Here is a 24,550-nt window from a genome sequence, read left to right on the forward strand (position 1 = left end):
GTGTGTATATGTTCATGTGTATGTACACACTTTAGTATATGAACTTTGCAGGTTAACTACTAAAATATTTGCTCAATTGTCTAAGTTTAATGTCTCAAGTGGGAATTAGCATCCAGAGAAGTTATGATCATGAGCCCTTGGATTTAGACTGCTAGGTTAGAATTCTTGTTCTCTACCCTTTCCAATCAGTGTTACTCCAGTCTACTTTGAATTCCTCAAAGATTCACCATCTCTTCATAGAATTTAGCACTAAATAAATATTAACTGGACTTACTATAAGTCCTTCATATATTACCATAGCAGTTTGCATTTATGACTCATTATTCAGTCCTAATGTATCAAATGAATGTTATTGCCTAATATTTAGATACAGTAGATTCTGCCTCTGTTAATTTGTTCACTCTTTGGCAAATCATTAAATTAAATTGATCAGAGCCTTACTTGATGTGACGACACTTAACACAATGTTGCAGAAAAGACGTAGGACATTACTATATGTAAGAATACTGGATTTATTTTTATTAATGTCATTTACTAATTTATTATTGTTATTAATTATGTATGTGTTCATGTATTATAAATATATACACGTATATACATACATACACGTGTATACATATACACATATATGTGCATACATATAAACACATATGTGTATACACAAACACATGCATGCATATAAACACATGTGTGTATGTGTGTATATATATGTATGCACACATACATACATATATATCTATGCACACATACATACATATATATCTACATACACATACACCACATGGTTGCTCTAATAATGAAACTACAGCAAGAAATAAAAAATAAGAAATGATACTTCATAAAATTAAAACCTTTTGTGCATCAAACAACATTATCCAGAATGTGAAAAGACAGCCTATAAAATGGAGGAAATTATTTTCAAATTATATATATATATTAATATTTTAATGTTTATTTACTTTTGAGAGAGAGAGACAGAGAGACAGAGCGTGAGTGGGGGAAGGGCAGAGAGAGAGGGGACACAAAATCTGAGGCGGGTTCCAGGCTCTGAGCTGTCAGCACAGAGCCCGATGCAGAGCTCAAAACCCACAGACCATGAGATCATGATGTGAGCCAAAGTTGTACGCTTAACTGACTGAGCCACCCATGCACCCCTGCAAATTATATATTTGATAAGGGTTTAATATCAAGCGTGTATATAAAGAACTCTTACAACACAAAGACAAGCAACTCAACTTTACAAAGGAAAAAGAACTCAAATATTTCCTTCTTCAAGGAAGCTATGCAAACGACGGACAAGCTCGTGAAAAGATTTCAACATCATTAGCCATCAGGGAAATGGAAATCAAAATCATGATGAGATACCACTTCACACTTACTAGAATACTTATAATCAGGAAAAGAAAGAGGGGAGGAGCCAAGATAGCGGAACAGCATGGAAGTTTTTTTTTTTGCATCTTGTGTCCATGAAATAAACCATCCTGCACACCTAGAAAACTGATTTGAGGATTAACACAACAATCTGCACAACCTGTACCACAGAAATAAGCAGGTACGCCACACGGAGAGGTGAACGGGGGGGGGGGGGGGGGGGAGAGAGAAGCCGCAGAGGGCAGAGAGCGATTTTTGCTTGCAGAGAGAGGACAGGGATGGGGGGTGGGGGGGATACGGGAAAAGTACCCTCCCCCCCACCAAAAGCAGCTGGAGAGAAAGTGGAAAAGTGGAAACAGCCGCAGGGACTGAACTAAAAAGGGAGAAAGGAGAAAGGAGAGGGTTTAAATTCCATTAAGACTGTATAAACAGGGGGAGTGCAGACTCTGAAACGCCGCAGTTCGATACCTGGCTGTGCTGGTGGGAAAGGCGAATCCCCAGGAGCAGAGTGAAGTCCAGGAGGTCTTTGGACCACATGGTGAAAGGCGGTTCCCCTGCTGGTAGGACTCTCCACAGGCAAAAGTCCCAGTGGATCCTGGAGAACAACCACACCTGCTTGTGCTGGAACAAGGTTGTTAAGAGTGAAGCCTGGAGCCAGATGTGTGTTGTGATTTGCCATAATCCCTGAAACGCTGCTGCTACACGATAGTGTGAACTTTTTCTGGAGTGGGCTTGCACCCAACCACAGTCTCTGGCATCGGCAGTAGCGCAGTCCCATGAGTGCTTCTGGGGGCCCCGGGGGCACCCAGCCATTGCGCGGTGAGACCCTCCTCCAGAAGGTCTGAGCAGGTCAAAACCACAGTCCCTCAGAAATGAGGGGTCAGGAAAAACAGCCGCATCTGAGATAAAACTCAGGAAGGAGGTGCTGCCTGGCAACCTGACGGCTTGGTCACGGACAGTGTAAAAGCGGGAAGGACAGAAGCCAAAGACAAAGGACAGGTGTGCCAATGCTGAGCAGGGAAAACAGAGTCTAACACTAGAGGCCGGTAGCTGGGTTACGCCATTTTCAACCCTCTGGTGCATGCGCACACACCTACAAGCGCCACAATAACGCACTCCGGTAAGCTAAGCAGCGCCATCTAGTGGAAAACAGAGACGTTACACTAAGCCCTGCCTAGCGGGGCCAAGCTCGTTCTTCAGGAACACAGGTCTCTGCCTGCTTAGTTTATGGACTATAAAGTACTTCAAAGGTTGACTTCTAGGGGAAAACGATGTAATTTAAATCGTATTTCAGTGTGTTCACTGACCCATCTATTCAATTTTCTTTTTTTTGTTTTTCTTTTTCTTGAATACAGAAAGAGAAAAAAAATTATTTTTATTTTCAATTTTTATTAAAAATATTTTTCTTTAATTTTTTCTACTATATTTTTTTACCTTTTTGTAAAATTTTCAAATTCTATTTTACTTACATCATTTCATTTTATTCTACTTCATTCTATTCATTATTTCAAATTTTCAAACGTTTTCCTTTTTTTCTTTTTCTTTTTTCTCCCCCCACTTTAATCTATCAAGCTCCTTTCAACACCCAGACCAAAACGCACCGAGGATCTAGCATCATTTATTTGATTTGTGTGTGTGTGTGTGTTGTTTTTAATTTTTTAATTTTCAGGTTTTTTTAATTTTAATTGTTTTAATTTTTATTTTTTTACCTCATTAATTCCTTTTCTCCCTTCAAAATGATGAAACAAAGGAATTCACCCCAAAAGAAAGAGCAGGAAGAAACAACAGCCAGGGACTTAATCAACACAGAACAAGCAAGATGTCTGAACCAGAATTTAGAGTCATGGTAATAAAACTACTAGCTGGGGGGGGGGGGGGAGCTCCTGGGTGGCTCAGTTGGTTGAGCGGCTGACTTCGGCTCAGGTCATGATCTCTCGGTCCATGAGTTAGAGCCCCGTGTCGGGCTCTGTGCTGACAGCTCAGAGCCTGGAGCCTGTTTCAGATTCTGTGTCTCCCTCTCTCTCTGCCCCTCCCCCTGTTCATGCTCTGTCTCTCTCTGTCTCAAAAATAAATAAATGTTAAAAAAAAATTAAAAAAAAAAAGAATACTAGGTGGGGTTGAAAATAGATTAGAATCCCTTTCTTCAGAGATAAAAGAAGTAAAAGCTAGTCAGGATGAAATAAAAAATGCTATAACTGAGCTGCAATCTCAAATGCTTGCCAAGGCCGCAAGGTGGAGGAGGAAGAGCAGCAAATCAGCAATATAGAGGACAAACTTATGGAGAATAATGAAGCAGAAAAAAAGAGGGAGAATAAGGCAAAAGAGCACGATTTAAGAATTAGATAAATAGGGGGTGCCTGGGTGGCTCAGTCAGTTGAGAGTCCGACTTTGGCTCAGGTCATGATCTCATAGTCCGTGAGTTTGAGCCCCACATCGGGCTCTGTGCTGATGGCTCAGAGCCTGGAGCCTGTTTCAGATTCTATGTCTCCCTCTCTCTCTGAACCTCCCCTGTTCATGCTCTGTCTCTCTCTGTCTCAAAAATAAATTTAAAAAGTTAAAAAAAAAGAATTAGAGAAATAAGTGACTCATTAAAAAGGAACAACATCAGAATCATAGGGGTCCCAGAAGATGAAAAGAGAGAAAAGGGGTAGAAGGGTTATGTGAGCAAATCATAGTGGAAAACTTTCCTAACCTAGGAAATGATACAGACATCAAAATCCAGGAAGCACAGAGGACCCCCATTAGATTCAACAAAAACCGACCATTGACAAAGCATATGATAGATTCACAAAATACACAAGCAAGGAGAGAATCATGAAAGTAGCAAAGGAAAAAAAGTTCTTAACCTATGAGGGAAGACAGATAAGGTTTGCAGCAAACCTATGCACAGAAACTTCACAGGCCAGAGAGGAATGGCAAGATATATTCAATGTGCTGAATCGGGGAAAAATATGCAGTCAAGAATTTTTTATCCAGCAAGGCTGTCATTCAAAATAGAAGGAGAGATTAAAAGTTTCCCAGACAAACAAAGATTAATGGAGTTCATGACCACTAAACCAGCCCTGCAAAAAATTTTAAGGGGGACTCTCTGAGGGGAGAAAAGCAATGAAGGAAGGAAGGAAGGAAGGAAGGAAGGAAGGAAGGAATAAATACCAAAAGCAACAAAGACTAGAAAGGACCAGAGAACACCACCAGACACTCCAACTCTACAAGAAACATAATGGCAATAAATTTGTATCTTTCAGTAGTCACTCTAAATATCAATGGACTAAATGCTCCAATCAAAAGTCAAAAGACACAGGGTAACAGAATGGATAAGAAAACAAGATCTATCTATATGCTGTTTACAAGAGACCCACTTTAGACCTAAAGACACCTTCAGATTGAAAAGAAAGGGAATGGAGAACATCTATCATGCTAATGGTCGACAAAGGAAAGCCAGAGTAACCATACTTATATCAGACAATCTAGATTTAAAATAAAGAGTGTAACAAGAGATGAAGAAGGGCATTATATCATTATTAAGGGGTCTATCCACCAAGAAGACCTAACAATTGTTAACATTTAAGCTCCAAATGTGTGAGCACCCAAATATATATATCAATTAATCACAAACATAAAGTAACTCATTGATAATAATACCATCATAGTAGGGGACTTCAACACCCCACTTACAACCATGGAGAGATCATCTAAATGGACAGTCAACAAGGAAACAATGGCTTTGAATGACACACTGGACCAGATGGACTTAACAGATATATTCAGAACATTTCATCCTAAAACAGCAGAATATACATTCTTCTCCAGTGCACATGGAACATTCTCTAGAAAAGATCACCGGCTGGGACACAAATCAGCCCTCAACAAGTACAAAAAGATTGAGATCATACTGTGCATATTTTCAGACCATAACATTATGAAACTCGAAATCAACCATAAGAAAAAATTTGGAAAGATAACAAATACTTGGAGACTAAAGAACATCCTACTAAAGAATGAATGGGATAACCGAGAAGCTAGAGAGGAAATTAAAAAGTACATGGAAGCTGGGGTGCCTGGGTGGTTCAGTCAATTAAGTATCCGACTCTTGGTTTCAGCTCAGGTCATGATCTCACAGTTTTGTGAGTTCAAGCCCCACATCAGACTCCAAGCTGACCGTGCAGAGCCTGGTTGGGATTCTCTGTCTCCCTCTCTTTGCTCCTCATCCATTTGCACTATTTTTGTCTCTCTCAAAATAAATAAATAAACTTAAGAAAATTAATTTTAAAAAGGTACATGGAAGCCAATGAAAATGATAACACCACAGCCCAAAACCTCTGGGACGCAGCAAAAGCGGTCCTAAGAGGGAAGTATATAGCAATCCATGCCTTCCTAAAGAAGGATTAAGGTCTCAGATACACAACCTAACCTTACACTGACTCCACGATCCACAAATTCCTTTTTAAAGAGAATGCTAAATGAAATGAAGTGTTTCTTTCCACTTTGAATGTAGCAAATGCTTCACAGCAATATTAGCATTCCCTGTGACACTGTAAACAATAGATGTCACAGATATTTTCATATTGCACCACAATTGTCACCAGTACCTCAAAGTACCATTTATGTTTCCCACTGCCATAAACTTTTAGGTATACCACTAGCTGTTGTCATTTCATGCTTTAATAAAGAAGCATATAAGTTTGGTTTTTAATATATTTTGATTATTGCATTTCAACATAATTGATATCCTTTGTAATACTATGTATTTTATTTTTGAAATTTTACTTTCTTATTTTTTTATTTTTTAATGTTTTTATTTATTTTTGAGATAGAGAGAGACAAAGCATGAGCAGGGGAGGGGCAGAGAGAGAGGGAGACACAGAATCTGAAGCAGGCTCCAGGCTCTGAGCTGTCAGCACAGAGCCCAACGTGGGGCTCGAACTCATGGGCTGTGAGGTCATGGCCTGACCTGAAATCGGACGCTTAACCTACTGAGCCACCCAGTGGCCCCTTACTTTTGACATTTTAAACCAATATTGTGGAAAAAAAGGCTGGTTCACCACCTTTCCCCAGACTGCTGAAGGGGTTCATGGCATGAAAAGAAGTTAAGAGCTTTCTGTATGTGTATGACACATATACATATATCAGAGCAAAAATACAATAATAAGTAATTTAACCTTATTAAATCAAATCCAACAATGAACACTGTATCACTGAAGAGTAGCATATAAGGCTCATTGTATATTTTTTACATTGATATAAATTATTACATTACATTATTAGACACATGTAAATGCATACACACACAAACACACATGAATGCATGCTCACACCTCCTACACTAAACACACACACACACACACACACACACACACACACAGAGTAGTCTTCTATAATTCTAGCTAGTGAACTTAGATCTCTAGTTTGGTGAAATTATATAAATGTTAATTTGATCTTATAATTTCACAATCTTTTCAAAGTGAGGAAATCCACAGATGTAGAAAAACTCAAGAAAAAATGTTATCTACATGAGGTAGTTTCTACTGTGCCCTTTAAAATCTAGATATCACATTGAAAGGCTATTAAAATAAACACAAATAATTTTTCCCCAAATTTGAATTTGCTTCTTTGTCAATTCTTACTAGTTATAAATATTTGAATAATTATCTACATTTTCTTACAGAATTATACTTCCTATGAACATGGTTCTATATTATTTTTAGATATCCCTGACTTATTTTTAAAAATCTACATTATATGATGAATTGTTATCTGGTAAAACACATACACAGGTGTTTATGTGTATGTATATGTGTGTCCCTTTTAATTAAGGTATTATTCAACCTACCTTTTTTTTTCAATCTCCTATCATGTTAATATGTATTAGGCATATTGTTGTGATATTTGCAGGATATCTTTGGAACATTTTGTATGCTCTGAAACTTATACGAAAATCAATACAGTCTCATTCAAATGATAAAGCGAAATATTTTTTTTCTCTTAAAGTTACTTTGACCAATTAAGTAGTAGCCTTAACTGCCTTATTGTTTACCTTGTCAATTGCTATCTTCCTGGGCTTTACTTTGGTAAAGAAAATACTTGCTATTACCACTTTTAGCTGATTTCTGCAGTCTAATTACACTTTTGGATCAAGTGCTTGTTGGATACTTCTGTTACATATCTGAATTAAATGTTTTCAGGAGCTTATTCCACAGCAGCAGAACACATCGGGATGGTTGCTCTGTGGCTCCTCCTTAGTTTGGCCCCTTCTGCAAGCATTTTATATGGACACCTGGAACGTTAGTGGGTTTCACAGCTGCCATATTTGGCAAAATAAACCCAAGGGAGCCATCTGCCCCTCCTCATGCTGCCTTTCAATTCCCTAGCAACTTCCCAGTAGCCAGCTGCCACAGAAATGATTGGAAAGCAAGACTCAGTGGACTGTAATGATTGTTATTCTCTGGGAAAGTAGGTTCTCTGATCTGGCTAAAAGATAAAGGATATTGGATGCACTTTATTCATCTGAATGTATCAATAATATCCAACCTCTACCACTAACTTGTTAGGATTTGATGGGAAGAGCCTTTTATGTTTCTAGGGATGAATCAGGTGAAAACGAAATCCAAAGGTCAAATCCTTGACTAGGAGTGGTGAGCAGAGTTTGACTGTGGGAATGCCAGATTTTCTCTTGTGTGCTATAGAAAAGGTTGGTTGCTAATCTCAGCCTGTCAAAAAGTCCTGGGCATGGATTGGTCCACTATTTTCCCCAGTCCTTTTCACATTCAAGTGCATGTGGATTCCATTCCCCCTCTACATCCACGTGCTGAGAAGACAAAGAGCTTTTTGCAGCCACTTGGAAGCATCAGAGTAACAGAAGCTCCACTGAGGGACACAGGATGTCATCTTATAGTTAGTTCATCATTTAAGTGGATAGCAAATTATTTTTGCAAATTTAGTTAAATGATTTGGATAAAGTCTTATTTATCCATTTGGATAAAGACTTTATCCAAATCATTTAACTAAATGATAGATCAGAACTGAGAACATTTAGGGCTTAGGATTCTAGGAAAGTAACTGGAATAAGAAGATTTCACACACACACACACACACACACACACAAAGATTTGACAAAACAATTTACTTTGAAGCCATGATTTGCACTGAAGGTTTAATTTTTTTTTTAATCATCACATTTTTCTTACTTCCAGAAGCATCATTTGTAAGTCTAGTTTGAAAACCCCATTGTTAATATGTTCCTTATTTTATGGCCATAATTTTTTATTAATTTTGTTGTCTCCATTTCTTACAACCATGATCATTCCCCCAAAATTGGTCTATTAGCAAAGCTATCCATCATCACTGATTTCATAAAGGAAGTTGTGTTTTCTTTAAAGCACTAGATTTAAAAGAATCTTTAGCATATCACAATTTAATTTAGATGACAGAGAAAAAACAATCAGTACAACCTGAGGTTTGGAATTAGATGACTTAGCTTACCTGTATAGATAGAAGGAGAAGTCAAATGCATGATGTGATATCCTACGTTATCGTAAACTGAATATCCTAGCAACTCATCTCAGAGATTATCTGTTTCATTACTTCTGGCCTCCTGGCTACTGATTATTTTCAGTACAGCTTCACATTCTTTTTGCCACAATTTAAAATCTCAAAAGCTCTGAAAAAAGTGTTTTTTATTAGTTTGTGGTAAAGCAACAAAACCAAATCTTAACTCACATGAGGTTATTTATTCCACTGAGTGTAAATATTCTTTTTTTCTGCAGATAAATGACTTGTTTGATTACTGTCTGCTCTACAAGACTCTCCTACAGCTATTTAACAATAAACCTATGTGCATTATCTTATCTCTCCAAAATAAAAAAAATCCTGAATTCTGAAACCTTGTGGATCTAAATGTTTTGGATAAGGAATTGTGAGCTTCTATTATCTTTGTCATTCTCCCCAAAGTAAATGATAGTTTCCTACAAATTGCCATCTATACCCTGTGTCTTTGCTTTCTTGTCTCCCCTTTATTGAACGTATTTTAATCTGGCTTTTGTTGTGCTCGCTTCGGCAGCACATATACTAATCTGGCTTTTGTCTACACTATTCCTCTTCTTGAGGTTCCCTCACTGCCAGGTTCATTGTCATCCTCTGGGTGGCAGGTACTTGACTTCTCTGCAGTCACTGTCACCAATGTCCTTCTTGTCTCTTTCTCTCCGCCTGCAGCCTTCCATGGCATCCCCTTCCCCTAATAACCAACAGCGCCTGTTTCTCAGGTTGTGCTGATTCCTCAAGCCCTCTCTATCATTTCCTCTGTCTCTTCTCAGTGTACTTATCTTTTTGTTTGTATTTTCCTTGAGCTGTCTCATCAACAGAGTTGCTTTTTGTGTGTGTGGTGAGATATATATAACATAAAATTTGCTATTTTAACAGTTTTTCAGTGCACCATTTAGTGGCATTAAGTGCATTCACATTGTGGAACCATCACCACCATCCACGTCTGGAACATTTTCATCTTCCCCAAGTGAAACTCTGTACCCATTAAAAAATAAGTTCCCACTCCTTCCTCCCCTCAGCTCTTGACCATCATCATTCTACTTTCTCTCTATATAAATTTGATTACTCATATAAGTAGAATCATACTTATATGATATAAGATATAAGTAGAATCATACAATATTTGTGGGGTTTTTCTGTGACTGGTTTATTTCACTTAGCATAGTGTCCTCAAGGTTCATCTGTGTTGTAACATGTGTCAGATCACTCTCTATTTTTAAGGCTGAATAATGTTCCATTGTTATCTTCTAATTTAGAATCTAATTCTAATTCACTGAGTAAGATAATGGCTGATGCCAGCAGACCTATCTATATTCTTTAATATATAAATATATATATATTTATATGTAATGGAATATCACACAACCATAAAAAAGGATGAGATCATGCTATCTGTGACAGCATGGATGGACTTATAGGGTATTATGCTAAGTGAAATGAGTCAGACTGAGAAAGACAAACACTGTATGATTTCACTCATATGTGAATTCTTAAAAAAGAAATTGAATACACAAACAAAAAGCAGAATCAGACCTATAAATATACAGAACAAATTCATTTGCCATAGGAGAGGGAGATAGGGAGATGAGCAAAATGGGTGAAGGGGAGTGGGAGATACAGGCCTCCAGTTATGGAATAAATAAGTCATGGGAATAAAAGCCACAGCATAAAAAATATAATCAGTGATATTTTAATAGTGATGTGTAGTGTCAGATGGTAGCTACACATTCAGTGAGCATAGCATGACTTATAAATTTATCTAATCACTATGTTGGACACGGTCAACTCTACTCAAATTAAAAAAATAAACATATTCTGGCTAAAGAAGGATAAGGAAATGGTTCTATGTAGTTAGGAATCCACCAAAGGCCCCTGGCTATGTAAGAAACCTAAACAGTTCATTTGATGACAGTCCTGATCAGTAATCTCAGAGGGAAGTACTGTTTCCTGGGCCCAATACTATCAACAGTGTCTGGTGATGAACTTTGATCATTGAAAGATAAATTATATGGTGCATTTTATTTTGTAAGCCTCCAGTAAAGCATGGAATTATATATTTCAGAGGTGCCAAGAACGTTTAAAAATAAAATGGTTTAGAGACATAGATTTAGACATAGATTTAGATTGGGGTTTTTATTATCTTTTGCATAAACGATTGAAAATTTCCTAACTGATTACCTTGTCAGTCAAACTCTTCAATTCTCTTCTCCATATTGCCAGCCAAACATTACCTACTTTATTATTATTATTATTATTATTATTATTATTATTATTTTAGAGAGAGAGAGATAAAGAGGGCCTGGGATCCCTGGGATCATGACATGAGCTGAAATCAAGTGTTGGGCACTCAATTGACTGAACCCCCAGGCACCCCAAACATTATCTACTATTTTAAACTCAGCGTTAGGGCACCTGGGTAGCTTGGTTGGTTGACGTCCAACTTCAGCTCAGGTCATGATCTGCTGGTTTGTGAGGCTGAGACTTTCATTGGGCTCTCTGTCTCAAAAATAAATAAATAAGTAAATAAAATAAAACATTAAAAAAAAAACCCTCAATGCTGAACATGCTAGTGCTCATGGTCTGTGGTGGAGCCTGGAGCCTGCTTCAGAGTCTGTGTCTCCCTCTCTCTCTGCCCCTCTCCTGCTTACACTCTCTCTCTGAAAAATAAAATAAAAACATAAAAATAAATAAAATTAAATAGAAGTTAAATAAGATGTATATTAAGTGCTAAGCAAAGTGCTTTAGCACTTCAAAAGCCTCAGTGGTAGCTAATAGTAATTATGGTGATAATGATGATAAAGAGGAGGAAAAATATGTATCTTACATATGATTTTTTCCAAAATAATTGAGTGCTTTTTAAAGTTTATTTATTTATTTTTGAGAGAGAAAGAGTGAGCAGGAGACAGGCAGAGAGAGAATCCCAAGCAGGCTCCAATTGTCTGTGCAGAGCCCAGTGCAGGGCTCAAACTCAGGAACCATGAGATCATGATCTAAGCCAAAATCAAGAGTCAGACATTTAATAGACTGGGTCACCTAAGCACCCCTAAAAGGCATTTTTTTCATGTGTTATATGATTGTTTATTACCAGCTATTTAACAAATATCTTCATGGCTCCTAATAGAGCATGAGGATGAGAGAAGGGGTTATTAAAAAAGAAGTAAATGTCTAACCAGTCTTCACATTTATTAGTTTTGATGACTTGATGACTCTATGTGACTAATTTATGAAGCAGGAAATTTCACATGAAATAATTAAAAAAAAGAATAACAAATTTGAGGTCTAAATCTGGTCCAAAGTAAAAGCATTGCTGCAAATCGTAATTGTATTAGCTTTCTGTTGCTGTGTAACAAATTTCCACAAATTTAGTCACTTACAGCAACGTCCATTTACAGTCTCAGTTCATAAGTAGGAAGCCCAAGTGAGATCAGCTAGGTTCTCTGCTTGGTCACAGGCCAAATTCAAGGTTCAGCCACCTGGGATCTCAGCTGGAAGCCCTGGGGAACAACTCACTCACTTTCAAGCTCATTCAGATTGTTGGCAGAATTTAGTTCTTTATGGCTATAGGTCTGAGGTCCTTGCTGGTTGTTCACCAGCTGTCACTGTCTAGAGGCCACTCTGACCTTTGTATGTGGCCTTCTCCATCTTCAAACCAGTAATGACACTTTGGATCCCTCTAATGCTTTAAATCTCTCTGACTTCCCCCTCGATTCACCAGCTAGAGAAAATTCTCTGCTTTTAAAAGGCTCACCTAAATAGGCCTGACCCACCTGAATAATCTCCCTATTTTAAGGTCAGCTGATTAGAAGCCTTAATTTTATTTGCCATGTCACGACATAATCGTTGTAGTGCTATTCCATCATAGTCACCAGGGAGGGCATCACATGAAGATCTGGCCACTGGGGATTATTCTTAGAATTCTGCCTGTCATATTGGTGTTCAGGTAGGATTCTTTCTGGAGGTTCCCATGGCCAAGTGAGTCCATGGGATAGAAGATTGAAGAGATGGGAAAAGATTATTGGGTAAAGGAACAGGGAATGAAATTTTACAGATGGCCTGGGGAGCCAGGACTATAGTGAGGGTACACAGAGCATTGGTGCTTTCGAACTAAACCCTGACACGCCTGCTGGAGCTCTGATCACCCATTATTTGCCTCAGGGAAAAACTGCCATGTCCCAAAGGGAAAATTGATTGCAATTAAATGCTTTTGCCTCCCAGCTCCATTGTACCCACCCCCCTAAAAAAGGAGACTTTTCATATGCCCTCACCCATTATCCAGCACCTTTTTCAGGAGACTGTACCCCATTTTTTTCTTTCCCAATATAATTCCTCTATCCAGGCAAAATTCCAGATCAACTCAGCAAGATATTTGCCTAAGTGAAGAAATGATAGAATCAAATCTCATCAAGGATATTGTATCCTCTAATTAACTTAACCTTCCACCAAGAGCATGAGAGGGGGAAAAAAAAAACTATTCTTGAAATATTTTAAAATTAAAAAATACACATACCAGCTTTAAAAAAAATCAAACAAAACAGAGTGAATGACATTTTGCAAAACTCAGAAGCAGTACAATTTTAATGTTTTGTATATGATGGGTAATTATAAACTTAATTAAATACATTCTTCACATCATAATACACAAACACTCTTCTGTGACTATCACCTCTTAAATTGTAAATTGTATTAAGTTCAGAGTGAGGTTAAAAATTCAGTTAGTCATAGGAGATTCTATGGTGTTAACACATGTTTAAGTAAATACCTTGTAAAGAGAATGTTAGTTTAAAATTTATTTAAAATGAATGCATTATTTGTATTCTGTATACATCTCAGCAACCATACACCCTTATGTGTGTCAAGCCTTTTTTTTCTTTCAGCCCACCCCCACCCCTTTATTCTGTTTTTCTGGAGGTCAGCGGTCAGGATTCAATGTGAGAGTTGAGTGTGGCCCAGCTGATAAGTCCCAGTATTGCTGTGAATATGCTGGAGGCAGTGACAGAGCTGGCGTTAAGGTCGGGGTGGTCAGGGACTTTGTAAAAATGTATATACCCTTCAGGTGTAGAAGTTTGACTCCAAGCCAATTGTAAGTCTGTTATCATATTAGGACCTCTATATGGAACAAAATGAGCCACATCCTTGACAACCTATTTTACAGCTGAATATATTTTATTCAAGTATATTAAGGAGTGGCCATATGTACCTTTATGCCTAATTTAATGTTTTCAGATCCTTTCCTTTTCCCCACCCTTCCTTTACTTTCTAGTTAGCTACATTTGATACCTTCAGGATTCTCCATCTCTGGTCAGAATCTCCATCAGTTATACATTTTCTGGAATAAGATGCAATAATTGTGAAATGGTTTTGTTAGTAAGGGGACACCCAGTCCATCTCCATACTCTCCTGTGAAAAAAGGCAATGAACTTCGTGTGTAACAAGATAAATGATAAATCTTACAACAGACCCAGTGGTCAAATTCCTTGATAAGTGGATTTTGATGACAGCTGTCAGTTAGCTGTTTTGCTGAAAACTGATTTCATGAATTTGACTGCTAAATTTGATAATGAGGCCTTTTTTATTTTTTTACTATACTCTGTTTTAGAGATAGGTACTCTGAAATATTTCTGTCCTCTCTCTCACAGCCCAATATCATGGTGGAATCAGTTATAAAATGCTGGCCTGAAAAGAGACTTAATTCTATAATGTATCCACGTACATATTTTTTGTTTTTGTTGTAAGCATTCTTCATATAAGTACAATTTATATTCACTGCTAATTCCATAATAGGAATTATTTACCAAATTTTGATTTTTCACAATCCCACAGTAAGCTGAATATTTAATTGAAAATGTTTTTAGGAGTACGTGGGTGTCTCAGTGAGTTAAGCATCTGACTTTTGATCTTGGCCCAGGTTTTGATCTTGGGGTCATGAGTTCAAGCCTCATGCTGGGTTCTGTGCTACGAGCAGAGACTATTTAACCAAAAAGAAAAAAAAAGTTTTTATTTTTTGGCGAAACAAATTGTTTAAGATTTGTAGGTTTAACTGATGGTTACCGAGGGTGGAGGTACTTAGATGAAGGGGATTATGAGTACAGTTATTCTGATGAACACTGAGTAATCCACACAATTGTTAAATCACTATATTGCACACCTAATATGAACTAATTTAACAACATATGTTAATTATACTGGAATTAAAATAAAAAACACAATAAAATTTGTAGGTTTACAATATATATGGTTTTAGTGGCCTGGGAGGATTTTATGTTCCTGTAGTAATTTTATTCTGAGGAAGATGTTCTCCTGCATTGTTCTGAGGAAAAGCACCATGGATTATAGTAAGTTAGTCACTGTGTCACATTTATTTACGTGTAACTTTAAGTAAATAAAATGTTTCTGTACATTGTGATACAATGTTACTCTATCTGGGTATTATTTTTGAATCAATTTATTTCTGATCATTTGCAGATAGATTCATCAAGTGACTATGATTTCTTTTTTAATGATTTCTGTTCCTTTTGGGATAGTAGCTATTCCTTTTCCCACTGATTTAGTGGGTCTAATTATTAAGTATTAGGATAGAATTTGGCTGGTTGGAGATTTAAAATAAGTAATTTAAAATTATCCATTAATTGGTAATAGGCCACGATAATTTTGTTGATCTTGGAAAGTAACTATTAGTGAAAGCTGAAATAACTGTTTAGATAGAAGATAGCAAATATTAAAAATATGGGCCAATTACAAGAGACATAAAATCAAAGGAGCAAGTTTTGGCTATTTGGAAAGGAATTAATGGTTGGAATATTACTATTCCTTTCTTCCCTTTCTTTACGTAGACATTCAAGTCTGTTACATCTTTAAGCCATATTTTATCATCTGAAAGTATTCTCTTTACTCTGCCTTGCTCTTCTCCCACAACTGAAAGCAGCATCCTTCATGGTAACACATCTTGCTTTAAGATTGCTTGGTACTTCAAAATCAAATTTCATAACAGGCACATCACAAAGTGATTATTTGCCATATATTAAAACTCATATATCAAAACAGGCAAAAAAAGAAACCCTATAGGTATCCTATATGCATCGAGAATCCTAATGGATTTATTTATTTTTTTAAATTTATTTATTTATTTTGAGAGAGAGAGAGCAGGGGAGGGGCAGAGAGAGAATCCCAAGCAGACCCCGCATTGTCAGTGTAGAGCCCGATGTGGGGCTCAGGCTTCTGGACCATGAGATCATGACCTGAGCTGAAATCAAGAGTCAGACACTTAACCAACTGAGCCAGCCAGGTGCCCCTGCAATGCTAATGCATTTAAAATATGGCTGTCCTTTAGAAACATACTGATTTACAACGGTTTCTGAGTCTTCCTCTTTTCCTCTTCTTTCTTCTTTGTGTACAGAAATTTCTAAAGGTTTTGTGCTGGTGTCTTGACACATCTCACTGCAAACTCTCCTGGAGATGATATTCTTTCGTTGAGATTTAGTCCGCACCCAGTTGCTGCTCATGCCTCAGCCTTTGTCTCTGTGCTTCTACCACTACCTGGAACTCTACACTGTTAGCTTTACATATCTGTTTGGATGTTCTCCAACTCGGCCTTTTCAACAATAGAAGAAACATCTCTGTTTCCTCTTTATTAGGTCCTTCAGGTAGCTAGGAAGCAGTTTGAAGCCGAATTAAGTTGGTTTTATCAGAAAGAAGTACTTATTGTAAGGACTCAGGGGTGTGCTGCAGAGACTTCAGAGGGGCAATAGTCCTTAGAAAGGACTAAACACAGAACTAGAAAGTTGAGGGTCTGTCTCTCTCTCCCTCTCTCTGCCTCCCTTTTCTTCCCTCTCTGTGCATTTTCTGTCTCTTCCTGTGCATTTTCTTAGTCTTTTCTCTCTGTATTCTAGCATATTCTGCTCCTTAGTCCATGGAGCATGAAATGACCACTCCATAAGTCAACATGTTGCATTTGGAGACTGATTCGCTGTTTCCAGTTCCAAATTCTCGAGGCATCAGGAAGCACCTGGCAACATAGTGGAGAGGTAGGGCAAGTACCAGGCATGTGAATGACACACTGTTCCCAGGGCTGACAATCTCTTGGTGCTGGGGTCAGCGTTTATAATGAGTATAGTTTGGCATTAACTCCTGTCACACTGGACCCTGTTATGCTCTGATGCCTTCATAGCCTTTTCCTTCCACTGCTATAGGGAAAGGGTAACATTTAACTTATTCATTCGGTGAACAGGTATTGAGCCCTGCTTTGTTGCAAGTGCTCATAGAATATATACTTGCCAAAATGTGTATCTATGTATCTATCTATATCGATATCTAGATATATATAGATATCTAGATATAGATAGATATCTAGATATAGATAGATAGATAGATATTGATATAGATAGACATATCTATCTATCTATATCAATATCTATCTATCTACCTATTATGGTAAGGAGGCAGCCCTGAATTTAAGTAAGCAAATAAAATACACCAATTACAAATGTGTTAAGTTCTGTAAAATAAAGGGAAGAAGCTGACATAGAAAACAATGCAAGAGAGGATAAGGATTTTCTTTAGAAGGCATCTCTGAGGAGGTGAGATATTCAGCTAATACTTAAAGAATGGCTAGACCTAGAAGGCAAGGATTTGTTTATTCCAAGGATGTTTTTAAAAAGATCTGATTTGTGAGCAAGGGGAGGATGACATGGGAGGAATCAGAGGTAAGAATATGACTTATAGGTCAAGGAGTTTGGATTTAATCCCAAGCGTAGCCACAGTAAAAAATCATTAGCCAGGTTGCTGATGTCATATAATCCATTAAGAAGTATTTATCTATCCTTTAATTTAGGCCAGACTTCAGCCTGGTTTACTAAAGAGGATTAAAAAATAAGTCAAATATATAATCCTACTGATTGTGATTATAACCTAGCCTGAGAAACAAGGCTGATTGAAGAGACATTTGAGTCGCAGGTAGGAGACAGTGGGTGCCCACTGTGGTCATATGCCCAGTGACCTCAGGCCTGGGTGTCAGGCAGATCCCAGAGCCACAGAGCCAAGAAAGTTTGTTAAACTGCTCACAAAGGTCTGAATGAGAACTTGTCATGTGTCAGAGGGGGGCTATCATGTAGCACAGCATATACTGTGTGCCAGAACCTTCTAAGCCTTTTAAAATATCTACTCAATGGGCACCTGAGTGGCTCAGTCATTAAACCTCTTACTTCAGCTCGGGTCGTGATCTCACAGTTTGTGTCACAGTTTGAGTCTCACATTGGGTGAGCTGGAGCCCTGCTTCGGGTGAACACGAGCCCCTCTTTGGGTAAAACACAAGCCCTGGTGAGCCTTGCTTCTCTCTCTCTCTCTCTCTCTCTCTCTCTCTCTCTCTCTGTCTCATTGCCCCTCGCTCATGTGCACCATCTCTCTGTCTCAAAAAATTAATAATAAAATAAAATAAAATAAAACAAAATAAAATAAAATATCTGTTCAATATAATCCTCATAGTAACCCTGTGAGGTGAGAATTATTATTTAAGCCCATTGCACAGGTGAGGAAACAGAGGCACAGAAATGTAAAATGACTTGCCCAGAACCACACAACTGATAAAGGAAAACCAGGATTCACATGCAGGGCAATCTGGTGCTGAGTCTTCTAGTAGCCACCGTGCAGTGATGTCTCCATGCTGTCATCCTTGACAAGTAGAGAGGACAATGGCTGGACAGGGTTGAAAAGGGCGGGGGGGGGGGGGGTCACAGGGAAAGTTTTGGTTAGGAAAAAAAAATGATTAGGTATGCACTGTTGGATTGGTGGTAATAGCAGGATATACAAGTGGAAATATTGTCAGTATGGGCCTAGGGCTCTGCCGGGAGGATCTTACCACTCCTTGTAATTCTGTGCACTTGCTTTTCAAAGGAATAAGCAGTTTGGGGTCAGTAAAAGTGTTTCTAATGCTTACTGGTGTCATCTTTCCTTTCCTTTGTTAGGACGCTAATTGTTATAAGCTGTTTTAGGATTGATTCCATCCTCAAGGGTACTATTATTAGTTTAGGATTAGAATAAGTTGTATTAAAACTCATATATTAATGACAAAATAATAGAAAAAAAATACAAGATACATAATTGCCTAGAAAGCATTTTAATACAGTGCCATTTTACTTGTAATAGATTTTATGGTATTTTTCACATAATATCTACCCTGAAAGAGGAAATGATCTTATCATGCAAGTTAATATGTAATTCATATATGTCTGTCCTTATCATGTTCAGATTGATTCAGATGCAGAGTTAAGTGTGAGTTAGCTTGTATTCTTGATGCAGCACAGTGCAAAGAAAAAAGAAAGTTCTAGTAATCATTGAGTTCACTTTGGAAAGCAAAAGTTCTTTTGAAATTGCATGTTGAATTAAGCAATTTTGTAAACCTTCACTTTCTGATATTTCTTTAATATCAAGAAGCAGTGACTATTCTGTCTGTTGCCAGAGACAGCTTATCAGAGTTACAAAGGCATGCTCTGTTGGACCTTCTCAGGGTCATGCCATCCCTCCCAGGTTACTCGTTTTGCTATAGACTCTTCTAACAATTTAAATATGTCCCTGGAGTTATGTGAATTCCTTAATTTCAGGATGTATTAAAAAGAACATTCTGTATCAAGAATGTTTTATCGTGGTATATTAATCTGTCTAATCAAGAGGGAGAAATGACCCAGTAATTTGAACAGAGAACGTTTAATATGAAGAATTATTAACTGTCACAAAGAATTTGATGAGGAATTGGTTGATAACAGCTAAAGAAAACTCTAAAGAATACAGGAATAGAAGATTTAAGAGGCAACCACTACTCCTAGAACTGAGATAAGCTGCCCATGGAAGAGATTCCTTAGGGTGAAGATCTTGATTTTACTGGAGAGGTCACAGCTGTGGTCACTGGAAGGTAGAGAAGCTGGTGTGGTGTGGTGTGGTGTGGTGGGGTGTGGTGTGGAGGAGAGGGGTGTGGTGTGGAGGAGAGGGGTGTGGTATGGTATAGTATAGTGTGGTGTGGTGGAACTTGCAAGAAATATGCTCCCTAGGGTGCTAGGGCAAGCTGTTCACAGGGAGATGTCTCACTGGGAGTACTGTGTCATACAACCACACAAAGGGTGTACCAAAGGGGGCTGCTGCCTGCTGGGTGCTGCTGGCTGCCAAGTACTACAGGCCTAGTGCTGGGGAAGCTGCTCACTCTGGGGAGAACCTTTTCTTCTACTAGGATTTTCCATGATGTTTTATCCTCAAAGGTTGACATTGTACCAGCTGTTGAAGGAGAAATGTTTAATTTTTTCTAATGTTTATTCATTTTTGAGAGAGAGAAACATACAAAGCATGAGCGGGGTAAGGGCGGAGAGCAAGGAAGACCTAGAATCCGAAGCATGCTCCAGGCTCTGTGCTGTCAGCATTGAGCCTGACGTGGAACTCGAACCCACAAACCATGAGATCATGACCTGAACCCAACCAACTGAGCCACCCAGGTGCCCCAGGAAAAACATTTAAAAGAACACATATCCATTTTCACAGAGCAGGCAATGAAGGATGAACCTGAGACTAAGCAGCAATGCATTGATATCTGGCATACCTGGGAATCCCTATCTATCCATTCTCAGGGTTTTGACCAAGGGCTTTTAAAAGCTATTGTCCTTCCTTATGTCTTATTTGTGCCTCACATAATTATCTTCACATATTTTACAGTTAATCCAGATGGAAACTATTGTTCACAAAACCAATATTTTGGTTCACAAAACCTATAATATCTTAAATATTATAGCAGATTAGTTTTCAGATATTTCTTGCCTCTACACAACCGTTAGATGTTAAGTAAGCTAGAGAGGGGCCAGGACTGAGCCATTCTTGTTTAGTATAAATTGGCAGCATCTGGCACAGTGAATGACCCATAGTAGATGCTAAGTTGATTATTTATCTATCCATGAATGAAAATAGATTACAACTGCCCAAGTTCATGGGTAAACTGTTTTCATCACTGAGAAATACAAGGGATAGTTATGTTTGTGTAAGACATTAGGTATAGAGTAATAAATGTGTGTATCTAGAATGTATAGTATAGGCACATATCATATGTATCAAAGTACAGTAAATTCTTTCCCAAGAATTTTCAAAATCATTTTTAAAAAATCATAGTTTGAGAAGCCACAGAAAACCAATGAGGAGAAAATATCCATGGTGATACCATATGCAAAGAGAGATATCTCAGAAAGTCAGTGAATTTTGTTAGGTGTCACAGTTACAAGTTCTGGAACATAGTCCTTTTCATAAAGGAGTAAGAAGTATTTGGTTTGAGAAACTTTTGTTATTATCATCCTTGGGAGAAGGGGTTTTCTTGTTCCTGCCTGCTTTATTTGTTCAAGATATACCAATCTTGACTGGACCAAAAAGCCTAGAGAAATAACATGCTTGTGAGTTTGTATGCTAAATGTGTCAGTTAATGAATGCAGAAATGTTATAATGAAAAAAAAATCATTGTTAAGAGACTAGAGATGAAACTTCAACCCAGTATTTTAGCATTGTAGCTGTTGTGATTTAGAATCCAAAGAACCAACTAATGGTAGTTTAGTTGCTATAAAGGAATGATACGGAAGAGAGAAGGAAAAATGAGAAAAGACTGGGTAGTTGTAATCTTCTACTTATCTAAAGACACGGTGGTACGGAATTCTTTCTATACTCTTATTGTAATTCCCTTAAATTTATATTTTCTGAATACTATTAGTAAGAATTACCTTTTTCTTTCTTAACAATTAGTACAGCTACTTTCTTACTGATAGGGAAGGAGTAATATGAGACAAAATCTGTATTAAGATTGTATGTCAAGTTAATTTTCTTTAGCATCTTTACTTAGTAGGATATAGGTTATATATTTAACATAGAATGAATAATGCAAAGGAAGAGACAGTGGTCATGATTAATTCATATTTATTTCAGTGAGAGTTTGGCATCATATTTTATAAAAGCACTAACTCCTTGTGAATTGTGTTCTGATACTTTTGCTCTGTTTTGTACTTGTTCCTTTTAACTTTAGATTGAAGTTACAGAACCTTGAAATTCTGGAACTGGAGGAATGGCAGAGAAGAGGGCAAAGAATTGTTGTTGTTGTTGTTTTTCTAATAACATAAATAAACGTCAAAGGACGTAATAGCAACAATAACAACAACAATAACGAATTTCTAGAGTGGCCTGCATTCCTGAAGTTGTGAGGGCCCCTGAGTGAAGGAGGTAGTAATACAAAGTATCTGTGTTCTTACGTGTTCCACCCACTTAAATTATGTATATATATATTACCAACAGAATCTCTTTTTTTAAGCAAAAACCACTGTGGTTCTCTGTTGTTTGTGAGTTGAAACACTAGGGGACAGCACTAAAATATTCCATAGTTGGTTGTTATTGATCACTTGCATACTGTATAATAAGTAAGAGATTTTACTGTTAAAGACATTGAATGCCCTGTTGATTTCAGTGGGTAAAAACGCACAAAGGGGAAGATAAGCTTTCAAGTCCATAATTTCAGCCTTTGTAAGATGATGATTTGAATAATTTAAAGAAAGCTCCTAGGCTGCTTTTTCAGTTGTTAAGAAGGCATGATAACTTAAAGAATTGTGATTTTTCTGATAAAAGTGTTTTGTTCTTGGGGCGCCTGGGTGGCGCAGTCGGTTAAGCGTCCGACTTCAGCCAGGTCACGATCTCGCGGTCCGGGAGTTCGAGCCCCGCGTCAGGCTCTGGGCTGATGGCTCAGAGCCTGGAGCCTGTTTCTGATTCTGTGTCTCCCTCTCTCTCTGCCCCTTCCCCGTTCATGCTCTGTCTCTCTCTGTCCCAAAAATAAATAAACGTTGAAAAAAAAAAAAAAAAAATTAAAAAAAAAAAAAAAAAGTGTTTTGTTCTTTTCATCCTTTGGGGATAAATATTTTGCATATTTTTTAAAATATGCATATTTTTAAAAAAATTTCTAACCTTGTTTTTCCAGGCACTTTGGAAAGACATGAAACAGGAGAAAGAGCAAGAATAATTCTCAATTGTTGTGATGATTCACAGCCTCTAAAGCCTGAATTTGCACTTCCAGTTACCTCAGAGACACATAAGCACAAAAGTGTAGAACAGAGATCCTCCAGCTCCTGTCAATTTGGGCCAATACCTTGCCCTGGTCTGCAGGTGGAATCTTCATGGAAGGTAAGTTCAAATCAAATTGCTGCTCACAGAAAACATGATCAACTTCGAGTAAGAAATCATACGCCTTCATGAATATGAGGCAATTAAATATCAGCACAAAAACAAGAACTTAAGAGATGATTGTACCAGACAGACATATCTACCAAATGATCTTGGGTGAATCATTTTAAGTGATTATTATGCTTGGTATAGCATTCTTTATGAAAAGATAGGTTCCAGCTATCATAATTGAGTCAATCTTATATTAACTCTTGACTTCCACATGGTTTTCAGTTGGGGGAGGGGCTGTATTCTGGGCTCTGCATCCATTTTTTCAGTCGAGAATAGATGACCTCTTCTTTAAAATGGTTATTACAGATAAACCAAAACAGTGTTACAAAAACTGGATCATTGTCTGGACAAGTTTTTTGATATACTCAGCACCTGTAGGATCACCAGCTCTTTAGAATTCCAAGCCTCAATTAATACACAGTGATGGAGTTTGCATTTAGTTTCATAAACCAAGTCTTCACTGAAATTTGGATCAGCTTTCTTCTTTTCAGTTTTAAAATGATATAGTATTTTATCTGATTTCTTTAAGGAACTTTTCCATCTTTTTTGTCATCTACATTTCTAAGTTATCCCTTCATCATGTTGTTGCAATTATGTCATTTATATGTATATATCTAATGGAGTATTTTTCATGTAAACATATTTTCCTAATATTATCTATGTCTTTTTAATGACTACATCATGCTCTATACTTTGGGTATACTATTACTGAGTAGATTATTTTCCTATGGATTAATATATGGGTTGTTTTTTTATGTTTCACTTTCATGAATAACATATCTATGAGCCTTAAAGCTTTTTTTCATATTCAGTATTAATGAGATATATTTCTAAAAATGGGATCTCTAAATCAAAGTTTAGCTGATATTATTAACATTTTTGATTATTTTAGTAGTGTTATGAAGACTGCTAAAATATTATTAATAAAGACTTTAAATACGGTTTTGTTTATCTCACATCCATGTGTATGGTTAGAGGCAAAAGGATGTGTCATCTTCAAGAAAGATCCATGGGCTGCTCAAGCTATGCCTCAGAGTACAGGGGGGAGAGGCAGGGGTCCAGTGTGCTTTTTGGGTTCAGAGCTCTGATTTAGATTTATCAGTCTTTTGAGAACTGAATCACACTAACCAAACACCCAAGCAATATATATAAAGTAGAATGACAATTGTCCGATCTACAATGATAAATATAATTGACATTTTGTTCACCCCTCAGCATATTCTCACTGTAGCAAAGCTACAGGTAGTCGGGGAGAAGAGGGAGATGAAGTTTTCACACAGGGCTCCTTGGAGCATGGAGTCAGAGGCAGGAGGTGCTCATTCACTGAGCTCTGAGAGTCTGATATACGTGGAAATATACAATTGATATACATTGATATAATCTGATATACAATGATATATCAAGGCTTATAAACATT

The 24,550-nt window shown here is 37.5% G+C and overlaps 1 protein-coding gene across 1 annotated transcript in view; it reads left to right on the plus strand.

Annotated features, from left to right (window-relative positions):
- Positions 1-24,550, plus strand: part of WDR72 (WD repeat domain 72) — a 202,487-nt gene that overhangs the window by 41,889 nt on the left and 136,048 nt on the right. Inside the window, exon 13 of the mRNA XM_047864633.1 lies at positions 22,880-23,082. Coding sequence (XP_047720589.1) covers positions 22,880-23,082 — 203 coding nt within the window. The remainder of the gene's footprint in view (positions 1-22,879; positions 23,083-24,550) is intronic.

The sequence above is a fragment of the Prionailurus viverrinus genome, chromosome B3, assembly GCF_022837055.1.
Source record: "Prionailurus viverrinus isolate Anna chromosome B3, UM_Priviv_1.0, whole genome shotgun sequence".
NCBI lineage: Eukaryota > Metazoa > Chordata > Mammalia > Carnivora > Felidae > Prionailurus > Prionailurus viverrinus.